A 20,429-nucleotide genomic window follows, 5' to 3' on the forward strand; every position below is an offset into this window, starting at 1 on the left:
TTTTGCCTGCATATTTTTCCTAGGATGCTGTACTCGGTGCTGATAAGAAGACCAACGGAATGCTGAAGAAGCTCATGTTTAGATTTATTACTATGATAGCCAAGAAAGACTGATAAGTTTTCCCACGTTCCGTTGTGAGAGGGGCATGCATGTTTGAGGAGGGGTGGATGGAACAGGTGACTAGAACTGACCAACAGAAGTATTCCATCTCATTATCATCATACCCCCTATATAAGAAGGTGATCACCACCAACTTGAAGTCTAAGTCTCTCTTCCTTTTCCCTTATCTTTCCTATCATCTTTCCGATCTAAAGGAAAGGGGTGGCGGGAAAAGAGGGGGTAACAGGGAGAGTCTGCCACGGTTTATTGCCGCCTTGCCTTAAACCTTGACAGGCCCTACTTCCGAGGAAGTGGCTAGATATCTCTTACTGATGGGGAAACAGAGAATAAATATTTTTGTTTTCCTTTGCTTCCAAGTGCAGCCTTTCTTTTCTTTATTAAACTGCCTTTATATCATCCCACAAGGTTTTCATCTTATTTTCTTCCCCTGTCCCACTAAGGAAGGGGAGTAAGAGATGGTCTTGGCAGGCACCTGGCAGCCAGTCAAGATCAACCCATCACAATGCCAAATAAGTACGCTACCTTTTCTACATTCAAGTAACACATGTGCATTTTCTAGCTCTCCAACCAGGCTGAAAATTGCTATTTTACTTGTAATAAATTTCGAAGTCCTAGAGCAACTAGGGAAGGGGAATGGGAGATACTTCAAACTGTGCAAAGCAATTTCTTTTTAAGAAGACAGGAGTAGTAAATTAAAAAAAGAAAAAAAAAAAAAAAAGTTTTTTAACATGGATTATGCAGATTATACTTCAAAATCACTGAGCTATCATGTTAAATTAACTACCCAGTCAGTAACACTCCTCTATGAGGAAACCTGCATTATAATTACCAGAATCAGGTTTAAATTGTATTTTGAAGGATCAGGACAGAAGTAGTCACAGATGCAAGCTACATTTCAACATATTTTTAGTTGCTCTTATTTTTGCAGTTATTGAAAATTGCATTGTAATAAAGAGAAGTAATGTTAACATCACAAATGAATTATTCATATACAAAATATCAACCTGAAAATAAAGAACTAAGTGATTAAGTGGAGAATAAAAATACACTTTATGTGTTTTGTCACTTCATATATACTGTTAGCTCTGTGTACAAATGTAATCAGTATGGCACACGTGATAGATCTTTGGTCTATTACAACTGGATAAAATTTTATCCAAATGAAAGATTTAGAAAAATATAAAAACAATCATAAAAACATGTAAATAAAACAGAAGTAAGATACCTTTGTTTGCTTTTGCTCTACCTCATTCTTCTAAACCTATGAACTAGTGTATGCTTGTTAAGTCAATGAATCTTCCCACAAACATTTTTCTTTTTCAGGTTTGTAAAGTGACTTGAATTTCTCAGTATTACTAAAAAAAAAAAATCAAATAAATGTGCAATATGCATTTGCCCTTTTCTCCATAAAAAAAATAAGCTTTACCACACTGCATAAAATAATAATTTGTATTTTGCATGTTGAACAGCTATTGCCAACGTCTTGTTATGAGGGCAATCAGTAATAAATAAGCTTTATATCATTTTTTCCTCATTCATCAAATCGAGAATACCTTGACTGTTAATGTCTCTCCTCTCCTTCCTTGGTTATAAAAACAGTAGTCATCCCTCAACATAAGAAGCAATTTCCTGATTTCTTCCTATGTTGTAAAATGAGCTGAAGAATAAACTGAGTTGTATTGGAAAAGTCATTTTGGAGTTCAAGTACAATACAGACTAGGACTTCATGCCTTGATTGAACAATTAAGGGGATTTTTTTCCTTAGCTCTCTTCTCCCCCACACAAACTCAACTCAGATGGTCACTGTATATTGTCTTACCACTAAAGTAGCTCAAATGACTGAACAAGCCAAACATTGCAAACAGAAAGATATCACATATCTTCAAATACACCTGAGAACAAATTGGTAAGTGATCCAAGTTATCTAACATGTAAAGCATAAAATCAGACAGAACACAAAAAGAATTAAAGGGACAGGAAAAAGTGGTTTATAATTCTTTTCAGCATCTGACAGCAACAAAATCCTACTTAGACAAAATACATAAAGTATAAATAAGTATGATTTTTAAAAATGAATGGTTAAATTTGGTTGGATATAGAGAAATAAAGATGAATCTCAATACTACAGTTACTGTAGTAATTGTAAAATAGGGCTTATTAGGCTGCCCAGATCCTAGCTACATGGATAATTTCAAAAGCCTCTCATCATCATGAGGTATCATTCTTATAATACTTAATGGGTGAATTAAGAATTATTCCTACATCTACATTAAAAGTTACATTACATCTCCACCTATATTCCAAAATCAAGAACAGGTAGTGTTTTCCTCCATTCTTCCAGTAACAAGGAGAGGCTTTAGAAGAAACAGGTGTGCCCAAGACATCAATACCTGGCTCCAGAACCAGTGCCTCCACCAGAACCCTGGCTTTATAACCACGGAAGAGTCTTTGAGATACAAGGTATGCTGGGGCTTGACAGGGGAAATGCTTCTTTGTTCATAAGCTGGCAGGATGGATTGAGAGGGCTTTAAACTAGAATCAATGGGGAAAGGGGGGTACTAACAGGAGAGCTGAAGGTAAGCCAAGTGGTTAGCATGGCATCATCTGAGGGTGGCAATGCCAATGGAAGCATTTACGCTGCTCCAGGGAGCACTGAGGACTTACGAGCACATCTGAAATGCCTGTACACCAACACATGAGGTATGAGAAACAGGATGAGCTGGAAGCATTGGTCAGTTCCCAGAGCTATGATGTCATTGGTAGTAGTAAGACTTGGTGGAATGAGTCCCACAACTGGAGTGCTGAGGTGAAGGGCTACAGACTGTTAAGGAGGGATAGGCAGGGCAGGTAAGGTGGAGGAGATGCACTGTATGTAAGGAAGAGGTGTGACTGCACAGCCCTTACAATTAGGGATGATGTGGTTGAGAGCCTCTGGGTGAGGATTAGGGGGATGGAAAATAAAGCAGCTGTCATAGGGAGTGTCTACTATCAATTGCTCAGCCAGGATGTAAGCACTGATGAGTTAGTCTATAGGCAATTATGAGAAATTTCTGGATTGATAGCCCTTGACCTTTTGGGAGAAGTTAACTGGGTATTCCCAACTGGGAATACCATACTGCTGTGAAAAGCGAGTCTGGGAAATTCCTGAAGTTTGTGGAAAATAACTTCTTGTCACAAGTATTCAGTGAGCCAACAAGGAAAGATGCCCTCCTAGACTTGTTATCTGAAGAGAGAAGGATTCATGGCGGATGTGATGGTAGGTGGCTGTCTTGGCCACAGTGATCGTGAAATGGTCGAGTTTAAAATTTTCAGTGTAATGAGAAAAAAGGACAGCAAAGTTGCTACCCTGGATTTCAAGAGACCAAATGTTAAGTTACTCAGGGAGCTAGTTAGCAGTGTCTCATAAGAATCTGCTTTTGAGGGCTTTGGGTTCCATGAGAGCTGGTCAGTTTTTAAGAACCACCTTTTAAAAGCACAGAAGCAAGCAATCCCATTGTGCCACAAGTCAAATAAGTGTGACAGAAGACCAGCTCAGCTGAACTGGGAACTCCTTGTGGAACTCAAAAGGAAAAAGAAACGGTATGATCTCTGAAAGAAAGGTCAGGCTTCACAAGAAGAATACAGAGCTCTGGTTCACATATGCAGGAGAGAAGACATGAAAGGCCAAAGCTCAACCACAGTTGAAACTGTCTAGTGTTGTGCCAGACGTCAAGAAAGGCTTTTTAAGTATATTAATAGCAAGAGGAAGTCCAAGGAAAACATTGGACTGATACTTGTAGAAGATGGTCACCTGACAAATAGGGATGAAGAAAAAGCAGAGGCACTCAATACTTTTTTTTTTCCCCCCCCCCCCTCAGTCTTTAATAATACTGATTGACTTTGGGCTGCTTGGCCCCCTGAGTCAGAAGGCCACAAGTAGGAGAACAGTGGTTTTCCATTTGTGGACACTGAAATTATAAGGGATCAGCTCTATCAGCTGAAGTTTAACAAGTCCATGGGGCCTAATGGGATTCACCCCAGAGTACTGTAACATCTGGTAGCTCCTTCAACAGGACCTTTCCAATCATCTTCCAAAAGTCTTGGGTGTTTGGGGAGGTCCCTGCTGACTGGAAACTAGCCAGTGTTACTCTGATCTACAAGGGTGTGAGGAAAGACCCAGGAAACTACAAACCTGTTAGTCTAACTTCAGTTCCAGGAAAAATTATGGAGAATATAATACTGGGTGCTACTGAAAGGCATTTAAACAACAATGCAGTCATCAGGCACAGTCAACATGGGTTCACAAAGAAGTCCTGTCTAAATCTGATATAGTTCTACAATAAGGTCACCTGCCTAGCAGATGGAGGGAAGGCAGTGGATGTAGCTTGTCTGGATGTATGTGAATATAGCGGAAGAATGGCGAGGAGGTTAGTTAAATGTAAATACTTGCACCTGTCTGTAGAAAAAGCACATACATCACACTAATTGTTTTACTGACCCTGTATGCTTGATGAGTAGAACCTCTGTGTTAGATAACATAGGCCTGTGAGAAACTCTAGGCACCTTATCACTATGTCTGAGATTCCTGCTTTGTTGTGAGAAAGAGCGGGAAGCTGTGCCTGCCTGAAGCCTTGAAATACAGGCAAGCTCAGCAGGCCCAGTGATCTTCCAGCAGGGCTGAACTGACCAGCGCCTGCGTCCCCGCTGGTGTCACCTCTGCCTGTGAGTTTAGGTGTGGCTTCGGAGATCCCCCAGTAGAGAGGTTACTAAAATAAAACTTGATCTTGGCAATGCATTCATGGCCTCTGGCTCTTCTTGCGACATGCCTGCGTATGTGTACACACTGGAATTTACTAAGGCTTTCAATACTGTCCCTCACAGCATCCTTCTGGAGAAGTTGTCCAATTGTGAGATGAGTGGGTTCACAGAACTGGATGAATAGCAGGGCTCAAAGCATTGTAGTGAATGGGTCTGCATCTCGACTGGCAACTGGTCACCAGCAGTGTTCCTCAGGGCTCAATTCTAGGGCCAGTTCTGCTCAATATTTTTAATCAATGATCTGGATGTAGGAGCTGAATGCACCATTAACAAGTTTGCTGAGGATACCAAACTGGGAGGTGCTTTTGACTCCCTTGAGGGACAAGAGGCCTTGCAGAGGGATCTATTATAGATAGATTGGAGCATTAGGCAATCATCCACAGCATGAAATTTAACAACAACAAATGCCAGATTTTGCACCTGAGAATGAGTATTGCCAGACACAAGCACAAACTGGGAGAGGAGAGGCTGGAGAACAGCCCTGCAGAAAGGGATCTGGGAGTTCTGGTCGACAGGATTCTCAACATGAGTCAGTAGTGTGCCCTGGCAGCCAAGAGGTCAAACTGCATCCTGGAGTGCATTAAACACAGTATAACCAGCTGGTCAAAAGAGGTGATTATCCTGCTGTATTTAGCATTGGTGTGTCCTCACCTTGAGTACTGTGTGCAGTTCCAGGCCCCACAAGTTAAGAAGGATGTTAAGGTCCTTGAATGCACCCAGAGAAGGGCAACAAAGCTGGTCAAAGTGCTGGAAAGCATGTCCTATAAGGAGTGGCTAAGGACTTTGGGTTTGTCTAGTTTAGAGAGAAGGAGGCTGAGGGGCAACCTCATTGCTCTCTACAGCTTCCTGAGGAGGGGAAGTGGAAAGGGAGGTGCTGATCTCTTCTCCCTGGTATCCAGTGACAGGACACATGGGAATATCTCAAATCTGTGTCAGGAGAGGTTCAGACTTGACATTAAGGAACATTTCTTTACCAAGAGGGTAGTCAAACCCTGGAACAGGCTTCCTAGAGAGGTGGTCAATGCCCCATGCCTGTCTGTGGACAATGCCCTCAGTAATATGCTTTAACTTTTGGTCAGCCTGGGACCAGATGTTCATTGTAGGTCTCTTCCAACTGGAGCTATTCTAAACAAACAAAATACCCCCCCAATCAAACAAAAAACAAACACACTAACCAAAAAACCACACATCAACATAACAAAAATACATGGAACATGAAAAAAAACCTGTAAAACATGAAAGTTATTCACAGAATAGTTGAGGTTGGAAGTGACCTCCAAATCATCTAGTTAATGTCCTCATCTCAAAGGAGGGTTAATAAGAACAGATTGTTTAGGACCTTGTTCAGTCGTGTTTTGAGTATCTCTAAGGATGGAGACTCCACAACCTCTCTGGGCACCCTTTTCCAGTGCTCAATCACCCTCACAATAGGGAAAAAAAAAAAAAAATAAAAAAAAAAAAGGGTGAAAAAAAAAAATTGTGTGGGTTTATACGCAGTGATAAGATTCCCATCCTCCAAAGCCTTCTCAAAGCTGAACAGTCCCAGTTCTCTCCACCTGTCTTCATATCACAGAATCACAGACATATGACAGATAGTCTAATCCCTTCATCATCTTCATAGCCCTTGGCTAGAAGACTACAACACCTAGACTCAGTATTCCCAAGCAGCCTCCCATCCAAGTACTAACTGGGCCCAATGCTGCTTAGCTTCTAGGATGAGATGAAATAGACCATGTTCAGGATGGTACGGCCACAGGCTAGTAAGCATATATTTTCTGTTTGAGATTTCATGATCCAGTCAGTAAAATCACCCCCCCATCCTCCACAACAGACTTTGCCAATTTTTACATGAAAAAGTAGATATTACCCCAGTAGTCACCTGTCTTTCTTATCCATGGAATAAACAGAAAGATCACAGAAGTTACATATTTTACTGAAGTCCATGGGAAAATACTATTTAATTATATAGTCAAAATAATTCACTCAATATGTATTTAACATTTCCTATATATTGGGACCTTCAGATAGACAACTAAAAGACTACAGATTGGCTGTTTTGTAGAGATGATATGACAAATAATGAAATCAGACCTCCATCTGAGAGAGTGTAAATACAGTCTGTTAGTTATACTAATCGATAGAAGTTTTGAGCAATTTATATACAGAATGGTGGAAGACTATGCAACAGGAAAAGGTTAGTGGAAAAAGTAGTCTTCCTATGCATATGTACCAAGGATTTTTTCCCCATGATCACCCCAAATAATTTTGTCTGTCTTTTGAAATATAGGCAGAGATATAGCATTGCTTCTATAGGTTGTGGATCTTCCAGCCCCATCCATGTCTGGATATTCAAATTACCTGGGAAATAAAGCAACAGTCAATTTTTGAGTTGGTTTCCTTACTATTCTTCAGGCTCTTATTTTTGTATGGAAAATCTTGGTCTATAATTTATGTGACTACGACTATAATCAATACTCTGCAAACAAAGAACAGATTTGGCTTTATTTTATCCACTTTTTAAATCCACTTACAATCACTAAAAAAGCCAGAGGAACAACACTACTACCAAGGATTTTTTAAAGTTCCAGTCTAATACTAGTATCACATTTAAAGCAGATACCTTCACAGCATTTAACGAAATAGCTTATTATAAAAAAGATCAATGAAAACTGTTTAATAGATGCACTTAAACAAGCAGCACTACTTCAACCTCTAGTTTTTCACCTTGAAGACAAACTCTCCATTTTTAGACAAATTATAAAGAAGAAAAACAGATGTTCTCTCTGCCCCAAAAAATGCTCCTAAATCATTTCATTATCTTGCATAAATTTATACTTCCTAAGTTTCTGTTCTGGATTCAATGCCATTTGATGCTTTTCAGCCATTGCTGATTGTTCCATACAACAATCCACCTTAAAGACTTCCCTCTTCCAGTGTCCATAACAAATAAACCAGTACAAGAATCTAGAAGCCCACAGAAAGTTATTCTTTTTTTGCTGCTTCCTATTTATTGCCCTCTACATTAGAGCTCATGGTAAATAATTTGGGGCAGTTATCACCTTCATTTTGCATCACTACCTTGCACTACATACTGTTTATAAACTTTCAGTAAATACTAACTTGGACAGAATTTGAGCCTAGGAGTATATTAGTAATTCCCCAAAACATTCAACTAAAACTAGAAGCCTTTCAAAGCCAAGCAGTTCTCTTTCAGTGAGGAGGATCTTTGCAACCTAGGTATCAAGATATTAAAAAAACCCTCTAAAAGCATATTATCATAACATAGTGATCTTCTTTAGGTAAAACGTATTTTATATGTGCACACTTCAAGTGAATCCAGCAGTGGGAAATTAATTTCCTAAAGTAATAACTTATTGCAGTAAGCTTCTGGAACTATACTATCTGATGCTACAAAGCCATTTGAGACTAAGACAACTTCAACTACTTTGCTAATTAGTTTGACACCACCTAGGGTGTGGGCTTTTAGCCTATCATCCTCCTAATAAGCTATGCAACTAGAGAATGGAGGAAAGAGGATTTATCTTCATCAAAGGCTGACATGCAGCTAGCTTGATTTTCAATGAGGATGTCTGGAGGCCAGACTGATTAATATAGAAGGTACTCAAGCAGCCTGTGTGCGGGATATACATAGGTTAATAAGGTTCCAATTGCTTAGTCTCAAACCATCGTCCATTTGAAATCATATGAAGTCCACTGAACTTCTTAGTTAGGAGACCTTAACATTTTTTTAGACACACCAGCTGCTGGATCTTTACCCAGTCAGAAGCCAAACCGGAAGGGAGAGAAATTCTCTATTGGGATGTAGAGTGTCCTGGTTCTAGGTGAACAAGTCTGGAAAATTTCTGATTATGTGACAGAAAATGGCCTCAGATAAGAGAAAGGTGAGTTTTCACTACTGAGAAGTCTTGATAATTTTATTAATAGAGTTGTCACAGAATCAAAGATGGAACTGTATTGATAGCTGCTCCCATGAAAGGGGAAACATCTCATTTCTTTTTGCACATATTACCATATTTTTATATCCATGGGAAAACAAACTCATTCCAAGTTTCACATGTTTTAAGATTATTAATTTAATGAATTTTTTCAACAATGAAGATATCTTTTCCCTTTCTATTATTTATACTTTAAAAACCCTACTGAATGTCTCTGATAAAACTAACATTTTAATTTTGCCCTTTCATATACACAAAACTCCCTATTATAAATAGCAGCTTCCAAAACAACACAGCATTCTCCTATTTACATGTCATAATCCAATTTATAGAGTGAAGAACATCATTTACAAAAGAAGGAAAAAAAAAAAAAAAAAAAACAAACAAGCTTTTGAAGGCTTTGAGAATGTGCTTAGTTACAGCTACAAAGTTAAAACTCTTAGTATATTCTTAAGAAATACTGAAATCTTATGATCATATCAGTAAGTTATCAGCAATACATTATACAAACTCTTTACAGAAGTATAAAATACACACAACTATTAAAACTTACCTATTATAATATCTGCCTCCCATCATAAACTGATTGCTTGATGTTGGACATATTTTAAAACGCTGAATATTTTCACTGGTCCGAAAATAAAGTGAATAATCACCAGGTGTATTATCTGAAGGCCTCACAAGAAAACTGCACACCTGACCAACTGAAAAAATATCATAATACAGTTTTATTCACTGTTACTTATGTTACTGCCATTTATGAACTCTTATCAAAGCTCTTTCTGTACAAACTAGCAAGAATTACACACTTGAAGAAAGTCTGATCTAAGTTCCAACAGCAATCACCATTCTTCACCCAAATGGGATGAAGTAGTACTAAACCACCAAAGTTAATGCAAAATCATTTGGCTGCAGCTGACAATATATCCCCACTTTTTTTCCACCTCTTTACAAGAGCATATGGTATGGAAGGTTTGACAATGTTTTCAAAAAAACTAAAGATTCTTGTTCTCATATTTAAGGTATGTTGTTTGACAGTATGAGCCAAGAAATCTTGATGTTTTCATTTAAAAAATTATTTCCACTATTGGGACACTAAAAAAAAAAAAAGTTGATAATACATTCTCCAATAAGTACATAACAGTATTTTCTCCTAAATTTGATGAAGCCCAAGATATTTTATATATATATATAACAAAAATTTAAAAATTATTTAACTATTTCAATTAGAATTATGAAACTAACTGTACTTGAAAACATAAAAAAAATACTCAGTGCTCAGCCATGAGGTTTTTTTCCCAACATAGTAGCAACCACAGGTCTAATGCTCGTATGTTCACACAGAAAAAACAGGTTTTGCTGCAGTCTGTTCATAAACAGGATTACTTTGCGTCATTCCACTACCACTCTATTACCATCTGAAATAAAAGTACCTGTCATGAGTAAACTGTAAGCCTCTTGTTTGGAGATCTTCCCATGGAACCATCTTAAAGATGAAAAGAAAAATTAGAAAGCAAGACTATCAGCTCTCTTTTTTAGCTGTTGTGACATCTAATGCTCTGACACCTATGAATTAATCTCTGGCACCTATGAATTTATTTTTAAAAAATCTAGTACATATATATTATATAAGCAACCATTATGTTACTCAGTGATTCCCTTTTTCTATCAAACAAAATTAAATAAAAATATCTACAGCTATATAGACTCATTTCAATACAAGTGTCCAACACAAAGTAGATGTTCAAATTCAAGTGCATTTAGACATGAAAAGGCATAGTTTTAAATGCTAGATAATTTGACAGGCATATGTGAAGTCAGTCTCAGATGACAGTAATTTATTTGAAGTGTGAAATGCAAAGCCCAAAGAGATTAATGAAAGTCAAATACTGTACAGAATAAATAAAATTGAATTTTGCTAGAAGCTGAGGAAATAAAAACCTAGTTTTGTTAGACTACTGAATATTAATTGCTTTAATCTCACATCTTGCATCTTCCACAGAGTCCTGCATCAGAGCATCATCCTAAAAAAAAATACAGCAATCTGTCCAGTCTCAACATGATACCTACGATTATAGAAAAACAGCTTGACATTGCATGGCTATCCAGTTTACATGTGGCACACCACATTACATCTTAAAAGCTCATCCTGTCCTTTAAAAGAAAGCTAGAAATATGGCCTTTCATTGCATAGTGTGTGTGCATGCATGCGTTTAAGTGTGTAAAAGAAAACCTCTTTTTATGCATCAAAAAAGAGCTCTAGTTCTAACTTGCTTTCTATATTACCTTTACAGGATGATCTCTGGCTATTTGAATATTTGCAGAAATCCTGGAATCCTCTGAGCAGCACGAGTAAGTGGACTGACAGTGTCAAAGCTCTAAGAATCTGCTACAAACTGCTATGTTAAAAAAGTTTAAAAAGTTCCTGTATTTGAAGGCATTCCTACTACAGTAATGCTCCTATGCTAAACTGACTAGCAGAAGACTGAGGACACACCAATGATTTTATTTTCCCCTATTAAAAAAAAAAAAACAGACACACCCAAGAATGCAAACTGGGCAATAAATACAGGAAACATCAGCTGCAATTATAGCAAACAAATGTAGGACAGATTAAGTTATCCAGCTACTAGATGTTTTCTGTAACTTTTTTTTGCTGCTCATCTTTACTAGTGTAAATAATATAACAATCAACAGTTTCCCATAATACCAATTCATTGTTCATTGAAAACTGTATTAGATTTTAAGTATTTAACAAGTTGGTATTCACTGCAAACAGATTATTCTATAGTCTCCTGCTTTTTGCTTAAAGTGTTAGCACATGAAGCTAATATAGAGAAAGTGTTACTATTACACTATAATTCCTCTAATGACATTTTGTTCCCTCTCCTGCATTTAGAGTTGAGCAGAACTGAAAAAAAATTACCTCTAAGGCAAACTGTATGTGTATTAAAAAAACCCCACAAATGGGAAAACACCACACCCTCCGTTGTACATGTTCTGAGTTAAGTGATCACTCAGAGACCCATCCAAGATTTTATCACTGCAAAACCCATTAACATTAGGCATAAGTAATACAAGACTCCATGTCAATTACCTATGCATCTTCAATGAGTATAGAAGAAAAGTCTTAAGATCAAAAAACAAGTACATACAGCTTTGGTTCACCTTCCCAATCTCATAGCTAAAGTTTACAAACAGTTATTTTATGATTTGCTTTTAATAACAAGACAAAAATCCTTACATTTTGCCTTCATGTGGATCTTCTTCTCTTTCCTAATAGGAGAATTAACATATTAAGTGCATGACAACAGTATGCTTAAGTGTAGAAAAGTAAACTTCATATGTTAAGTCCTTCTTAGTGTTGTTTATTTCTACAGAAGTCCAAGACATTTTTGAACTACATGGCTTATTGCACAGTTTATGTAAAGAGGTTTTCAACTTCGTTCACTAAGTGGAAAGTCAGCCATAATACATTATTTCACAAGACTGTTTCTATCACTCTTCAAGTCCTTCTTTACATGTGGTAACTTAAATCTCAACTTTCCTGAACTTCAACCACTAATGTACAGTTAGATAATCTAACACTGCCATTTAAATTTAGATATAGATGTGAGAAACAGGTAAAGCAAACTCTATGAGCAAAATACATATGTTGCAAAGCAAACATCATCAGTTCTTTATCAGGACTGGTAAGTTTAGGGAACTGCCTAATAAGTTCACAGTATCATTCATTTGCATATGGACTTGTCTGAATAACATGTGAATATGTACTTTGTTCGGATACTGAATTAGACTTAAAGGTTTGCTACACTATTTAACAACTGGCATATTCAATTCTGTAGGACAGTTTAGAAAAGTACATACATTCAGGCAGTTAAACACCAATAGTTTGTGATTATTTCAATGTTAACCTACGCTAATGAAGGAGAAAGGGAGGAAGGGGGGGAGGCAGGAAGTGGGGGGGAGGGAGGAAGTGGGAAGTGGGGGGAGGGAGGTGGAGGGAAGTGGGGGGAGGGAGGTGGAATATGACGATGATGATAAAACCTCACACATTGCAAATCTCAGTTCTGTAACAATTCTTGAATATAAAATTACTTACCACTTCTTCTACCAGGTCTTCTACAATAAGACCTTGCTCATCTGTCCGTAGGTTTGTAACCCACATCCAGCCATCTTCCAATTCATTATGGACAATAAACATATCTCCTTTAAGGAAACTGAAGAGAGTTACAGTAAGATTTTTGTTAGAAGTACAATCATAAAACAAAGTTTAATTAACACAATGAATTCTTGAGCACAGTTTCAGCAAAACATTTGATGAAATCTGATCATGAAAGACATTTATTTATCCCAAGCACACCATGTATTTTTCACACAGTTTAAGTAGCTATGATAGATGAATATTTATCCTTGTTTGATTTACATTTAGAATCTAATAGATACTTTAAAGTGTGCTAAGGATGCATAAAAATCCCCACACCACAATAACATTAAAAGATATTTACTTTTTTTTTAATCAAGAGTGATCAAATACTAAACACAGGTAAAAGCAATCAAAGATTCCTTTAATAGTCTAAGAAAATAATAGTATTATCAAAACATAACTTTGTATAATAAAGCCTGTAGAATACCTACTATTTAGGTCTTTGCATATGAAGATAAGTGCTAAAAAGAAGATACAGAATAGTTCCTCGAAAAGACATGCAGTTAGCTACAATAAGAGCATAAATACAAATCATTAAAGGTTAGTATAAATTATTCCTTAAATGTAATCTCAAACTCGGGTGGTGCTGGTTTTGGCTAGGACAGAGTTAAATTTTCCTCATAGTAGTTTCTATAGGGCTATGTTTTGGATTTGTGATGAAAACAGTGATGACAACACACCAATGTTTCAGTTACTGCTGAGCAGTGCTTACATAGAGCCAAGGCCTTTTCTGCTCCTCACACTGCCCTACTAGTGAGTAGACTGGAGGTACGCAAGAAGTTAGGAGGGTACACAGACGGGACAGCTGACCCCAACTTACTAAAGGGATATTCCATATCAGATGACATCATGCTTAGTAAGAAAACTAGGACTGAAAGTTGGCGGGGGGGGGACAGTGCTCAGGGACTGGCTAGTCATCAGTCGGTTTGTGGTGAGCAATTTTTTCATTTGCATCACTTGTCTTTCTTGGGTTTTATTTTCCTCCCTCTTTGTCAGTTGGTGGAGTTTTTTTTAATCCCTTACTTTTTTTTTTTTTTTTTTTTTTTTTTTTATATTTATTTCCTTCTAATCATTTAACTGTCTTTATCTCAACCCACAAGTTTGTTTCTCATTTTTACTCTTCCAATTCTTCCCTTATCCCACTGGGGGGGAGTGAGCAATCTGTTGTATGGTACTTCATTGCCAGTTGGGGTTAAACTGCAACACTCCTTTTGGGCACTCAACATGGGGCTCAAAGGGTTTGAGTTAACAGATTTGACCAGAGTGTATTAGAAAGAAGTTATGATCTGTTAACAGTTGCTGGTCACTATACTGATTTATCTGTTCTCAACAGTAGTTTATTTTATCTGTGCCATGCTCCCTTTTTTGCTGTACATGTTAAAGACTGGTTTTAGCTTTTGCAGTTTGCTGTGCTCTATAGTGCTTAGCGATGTTTTTCCTAGAAGATTTATTATTAAAACACTGGCCTTGAGCTTAATCTGCTATTTGGGCTCTGTACTGATGCCATTACTGTATTTCAGGAATCATCTCATGGAGACAATTAACGATTACACTGACTCCAAGAGGTTTATTTTTGCAGAAGAAATACAGAATGGCACCTTAACCCCCTTCTTCCATGATGTTTTCTCCCTTGTTACAATATCTCTTCCTCTTGGTACTTCTTCAGAATATTGTTTCAGCTTTTTCCAAGGTTAACCAACTATTTAGGAATATGACCCAGGCCCCATGACAGCATGGTTAGAGGTGATAAGGCATGTGGGAGAATATGGGCAGGTATCTAGAAAGGTTGTCACCTCTGATGGTCTGGGACTTCACTTCCAGATCCTGAGAAAATGACAGAATGTTTGAAAAAAAATGCCCTGGCTATTCCAAAAAGGCACAACTTATCACCCTGTGCTGGGGCCTGACCTGCACCTACTGAACACTGCTCAGTACTATTCAGCACCCTCAAGCAGTAGAGAGGGTCTCTGGATCTGAAAACATACAAACACCGTGGCTGAACCAGAGACCCAGCCTTCAGCTATATCAGTCACTTCTATAATTACAAAGAAACAATGGAAATGGAAGTCAACTCATTTAGTAAGGGATGAAGAAGCTTCTCCTAATAGGGGGCAGGAGAAAGAATCAGAAGAGGCAGGCTGTTCTGCAGCAGAGCAGTCACAAGAACAAGAGGGGGAGGGACTGAAATCATAAATGAGACAGAAATCACTCAATTCCTGGGTATGCTCAAGTGGAAGAAGAGAGTTTATAGATCATGGAAGGAGGGGCTAGCCACTTGGGGAGAATATAAGGCTGTTGTCAGAGGGTGTAGGGAGGCAACTAGGAAAGCTAAGGCCTCCTTAGAATTAAACCTGGCACGAGGGGTCAAGGACAACAGGAAGAACTTTTTCAAATATGTGGCAGATAAAACGAACACCAGAAGCAATGTAGGCCCACTGATGAATGAGGTGGGTGCCCTGGTGACAGAAGATACAGAGAAGGCAGAGTTACTGAATGCCTTCTTTGTCTCTGTCTACTCTGGGGGAGGTTGTCCTGAGGAGCCCCGTACTGCTGAGGCCCCAGAGGAAGGCAGGACAATGGAGAAGTCTGCCTAACTGCTCCCTAACCCAGTCCTCATGAATCGACGCAATCTGGACATCCATAAATCCATGGGTCCAGATGGGATGCACCCGCGGGTGCTGAGGGAGCTGGCTGAGGTCATTGCTGAACCGCTCTCCATCATCTTTGCCAAGTCTTGGGAAATGGGAGAGGTGCCTGAGGACTGGAGGAAAGCAAATGTCACTCTAGTCTTCAAAAAGGGCAAGAAGGAGGACCCGGGTAACTATAGACTGGTCAGCCTCACCTCCATCCCTGGGAAAGTGATGGAACAACTTATCCTTGGTGCCATCTCAAAGCATATCAAGGGTAAGAGGGTCATTAGGGGCAGTCAACATGGCTTCACCAAAGGGAAGTCATGCTTGACCAACCTCATTGACTTTTATGAGGACAAAACAAGATGGATGGATGATAGCAGAGCGGTGGACATGGTTTATCTTGACTTGAGTAAGGCATTTGACACAGTCTCCCACAGCATCCTTATAGCTAAACTGAGGGAGTACGGGCTGGACGATCAGGTATTGAGGTGGACTGCGAAATGGCTGAAGGAAAGAAGCCAGAGAGTTGTGGTCAATGGGGCAGAGTCTAGTTGGAGGCCTGTATCTAGTGGAGTGCCTCAAGGGTCAGTACTGGGGCCTATATTATTCACTATATTCATAAATTATTTGGATGAGGGAATACAGTGTACTATCAGCAAGTTTGCTGATGACACCCAGCTGGGAGGAGTGGCTGACACACCAGAAGGCTGTGCCGCCATCCAGCAAGACCTGGACAGGCTGGAGAGCTGGGCAGGGAAAAATTTAATGAAATATAACAAGGGAAAGTGTAGAGTCCTGCATCTGGGCAGGAACAACCTCAGGTTCCAATATAAGTTGGGGAATGACCTATTAGAGAGCAGTGTAGGGGAAAGGGACCTGGGGGTCCTGGTGGACAACAGGATGACCATGAGCCAGCACTGTGCCCTTGTGGCCAGGAAGGCCAATGGCATCCTGGGGTGTATTACAACGGGGTGTGTTCAGGGCAGAGGGTTACCAGTGGTGCACACCACATGCCACCCTATGGTTCTATCTGCGTGACCACACGGAGGACATAAGAAAGTGGGATGGTGAACGTACTGGAGACTAGAAGCTTAGATACAGGAACTGCGAGAAAAAAACAACAGCCAGAAGACATCCATCCAGGAAAATCACTGCTCCAGTGTCTGTTGGTGATTAGTTGCTGGCCAGAGTTAAACCACCACCCCACCAAGTCATATGAAAACCTTTCACTGGAGCACAGGGGGACTTCTCAGTCAAGCCAGATGATCCATCAGGGACACCGGCAAAAGCTATGAGGTACTGAAGCTCATCAACTACTAGTTCAATACAAAATTAGATAGCAATTTTCTACAGAATGTCTCTCATTTGAGAGGGTGTGATGGATACACCCACTCTGAGTGAACAGTACTTTGGTTCAGACAATACTGACAAGCAGGCCTGACTGAAATCAGCCCTGCTGTGCAAACCTTGAAAATTTTACTAGGAACCAAACATTGTCTCAGGAACCACAGAGCCTAGGCCATGTCTTATCAGGAGCTAACAGTACCAGCCTGAGCTGGGACTAGACAAAACTAAAACTGCTACAGCTTCACAACTGCACATACACCAAAAGGGGGTTCAAGTCAATCACTTTACACTATAAATATCTGTAGCCCTCCCCCCTCCCACCAAGCCCATTGAGCTCTCCTGTACAGCACCAGTCTGCATGGCAGTGATCGCCCCCCTCGAGAAGGGATGACTCTCAAGGTAACTCCTTGAGGTCGAGAGACCCCTTACTCATATCTATAATGAAGTAAGCAACATTTTACGTTAGGTGTGAGAGTATATTGTATACTAGCAACATTAATATAACCAGCTATAGCTTAACTATTACAAGCGCAGTAAGAAGAAGTTGTCCGCTATTTGAACCATCATCTAATCACCAACTGATGATTTAAATTATGATTTACATGATAATTTAAATGATTTTCAAATAATTGTTAAATCACTGTTTAATTAACATTCAGTTATTGCTTAATCACCATTTGGTTTTCATTCAATCATCAAATAATTACCCTTTAATCATAATTTAATCATTAATGAAAATCCTTTCAGTTAACCCCAAAACAATTCATCTGCGACAGAGGGTAACAGAAAATGCATTAACTTGAGCATAAAACAAACATCAAAAATAAAAAGCCTGATGAAAAATACTTCAAATGAATTCAGCTAATTATAAACCTAAATCTTAAAAATGGACAATAAACAGCAAGGCCATTCTACATCAGTTCTATTACAAAGAAGTTCACAGTAAGTTATTATTGAAAGATTGGTTGAAATTAACCCTGAAATACTTCAGGCTTTCTAAATACTAATTATAATATTAAAATTATGTCAAGATTCTCTGAAATACATAAAATCTTCAAGAGTTTTACATCCTTTGCACATAACATATATCATGAAAACACAAGAGAAGTGGGGAGTAAAGACCATCCCATAGATTTTCTTGACAGATCAACATTAGGAAGGAAATGAGTAGCAGTTCACAGAAAAAAAAGTATGAGAGAAAGGGGAAGGGGGGTTGCAGGGGTGGCTGCGCCAATCAGCAATGGTGGTAGCATCTCTGTGATAACATATTTAATGGGAACAAAAAATTGCTGTGCAACAGTAGCTGGTAAAGAGATGAGTGAGAATATGTGAGAGAAACAACTCTGGAAACACCAAGACCAGTGAGAGAAACAACTCTGGAGACACCAAGCCCAGTAAAAGAGAAGGAGGAGGTGCTCCAGGCACCAGAGCAGAGATACCCTTGCAGCTCATGGTAAAGACCATGGTGAAGCAGAGATAGCCACTGCAGCCCATGGAGGACCACATGCCAGAGCAGGTGAATGTGTTCAGAGGAGGCTGTGACCCCATTGAGAGCCCACACTGAAGCAGGTTTTCTGGCAGGACCTGTGACTCCATGGAGAGAGGAGCCCGCGCTGGAGCAGGTTTGCTGGCAGGACTTGTGACCCCATGTGGGACTCACCCTGGAGCAGTGTTTCTGAAGGACTGCACCCTGTGGAAAAGACCCACACTGGAGCAGTTTGTGAAGAATTGCAGTCCATGGGAAGAACCCACGTTGGAGAAGTTCATGGAGGACTGCCTCCCATGGGTGGGACCCCACAGTGAAGCAGAAAAAGAGCTTTAGGAGGAAGGAGTGGCAGATACAATGTGTGATGAACTGACCGCAACCCCCATTCCCCATTTCCCTGCACTGCTTGGGAGGAGGAGGTAAAGAATTCAAGAGTACGGTTGAGCCTTCATGAACAAACTTACATTTTTCTCAAAGTGGATAAGCCTTCGAAATTAGTAATGCTCTACTTCTAAAGTAAGTTTCATAGTTCTAGCAATTAAACGTAAGTCCCCTTAAAATTAATACAAACAGTGTACCCAAAATAAAAATGTTATTGCTATATCCATGGTCTAAAAAAAAAAAAAAAAAAAGGAATGGTACCTTTAATCTCCCAGAGCGTTAAGTCTAAGATGCAATTGGAAAGTATTTGCATAGCAAACGTATACCAAAAATCATTAACATTTATAAATATTCCAAGAATTTCACAACTGCTTCTACCTGATATTAAAACATACCTTATTTCATCAGTTTCTGGCACTTTGGTATAAGGTAGAATTGCTCGAACTCTCCTTCTATCCTCCACAGGCTACAATTTTAGAGAAAAGTGCAAAGATATTACTTTTCCCTTCAATTCTAGTACAGACTTCCTCTCCCCAACATTATGCTATTCTGGGGCAAAAGAGTGGTAATAGTAATTTGTATCCCTTTGCTAGTTTTACGTTTTCAAAGAGTCAAAAATAGTAAGAGCTGGTAATGCTTAATTCCGAAAGTTATAAACAAAAGCTCTCATTTTGTTTCTAGCCTTGTAACATTATCAATCACATTATCTCAAAAAAAAAAAAAATTACCAATAATTTAACTCCCATGAAAGAGTACTTCAGAACTTTCTTCCACTTAGTGGAAATTTATGAAACTTTAACATGCAGAAACATCTTTATTTGGGAAGGGGGGCAGGGGAGGGGGCACAGTCTGCAGGTGGTTTGGGGGTGATGTTTTGCCTGGGGGTTTGTTTTTTGTATTTTTTCTTTATTTTTTTTTATTATTTTTTTTTTATTATTATGTGGGGATTTTGTTTGTAGGGGGGTGTGTGTGTGTGTGTGTGTGTGTGTGTGTGTGTGTGTGTGTGTGGTTTTTGTTTGGGTGGGGTTTTTTTGTTTGTTTTGTTTTAATTACTGATTTTGTCTTAAGGATAGCCACTTGAAAGAAGCCCAGCTTTCAGGAACTTTGGTTATTTCCAGTATGCTTATTTTGAAATCTTTGCTATGAAACAGTACTATTGTTTTGAAATACATTAATTCAGTGTAAAACCCTAGAGGCTAACTACATTACAATGGTGCTCTTTACTAGCCAAAACCCCCACATTTTCTTATCTCATTTTACATACAATGTTAGTACTGCATTTGGAGATACTTGCAATACCTGATATCTAGATTTCTCATTACATATTTTCATTAAAAAACTTTTTTTTTTTTATCATTACTTTCTATCAGTAAGAACATGTCTATACTTTCCTTATACTTCACCATACACTGAGATAGGTCTAGAACTAGGGGAAGCTGTCTAGAATGCTTTTTTCATAAAAAAATATGAATATCAAATGCGAGATTAATTATATTAATATT

At 38.7% G+C, this 20,429-nt stretch overlaps 1 protein-coding gene across 7 annotated transcripts in view; it reads right to left on the reverse strand.

Annotated features, from left to right (window-relative positions):
* Positions 1-20,429, reverse strand: part of LOC135577534 (ras GTPase-activating protein 1) — a 103,885-nt gene that overhangs the window by 49,002 nt on the left and 34,454 nt on the right. For all 7 annotated transcript variants that reach the window (XR_010469312.1, XR_010469313.1, XM_065047666.1 and 4 more), the window contains exons 4-8: positions 19,323-19,393; positions 12,976-13,093; positions 12,118-12,149; positions 10,307-10,359; positions 9,427-9,577 (exon numbers count right to left, since the gene is read on the reverse strand). Coding sequence is in view for 5 of the 7 variants with exons in the window: in XM_065047666.1 (XP_064903738.1) it covers positions 9,427-9,577; positions 10,307-10,359; positions 12,118-12,149; positions 12,976-13,093; positions 19,323-19,393 (425 nt within the window). In the remaining 2 variants the exon portion in view is untranslated. The remainder of the gene's footprint in view (positions 1-9,426; positions 9,578-10,306; positions 10,360-12,117; positions 12,150-12,975; positions 13,094-19,322; positions 19,394-20,429) is intronic.

Source organism: Columba livia (assembly GCF_036013475.1).
Source record: "Columba livia isolate bColLiv1 breed racing homer chromosome W unlocalized genomic scaffold, bColLiv1.pat.W.v2 SUPER_W_unloc_7, whole genome shotgun sequence".
Taxonomy (NCBI): domain Eukaryota; kingdom Metazoa; phylum Chordata; class Aves; order Columbiformes; family Columbidae; genus Columba; species Columba livia.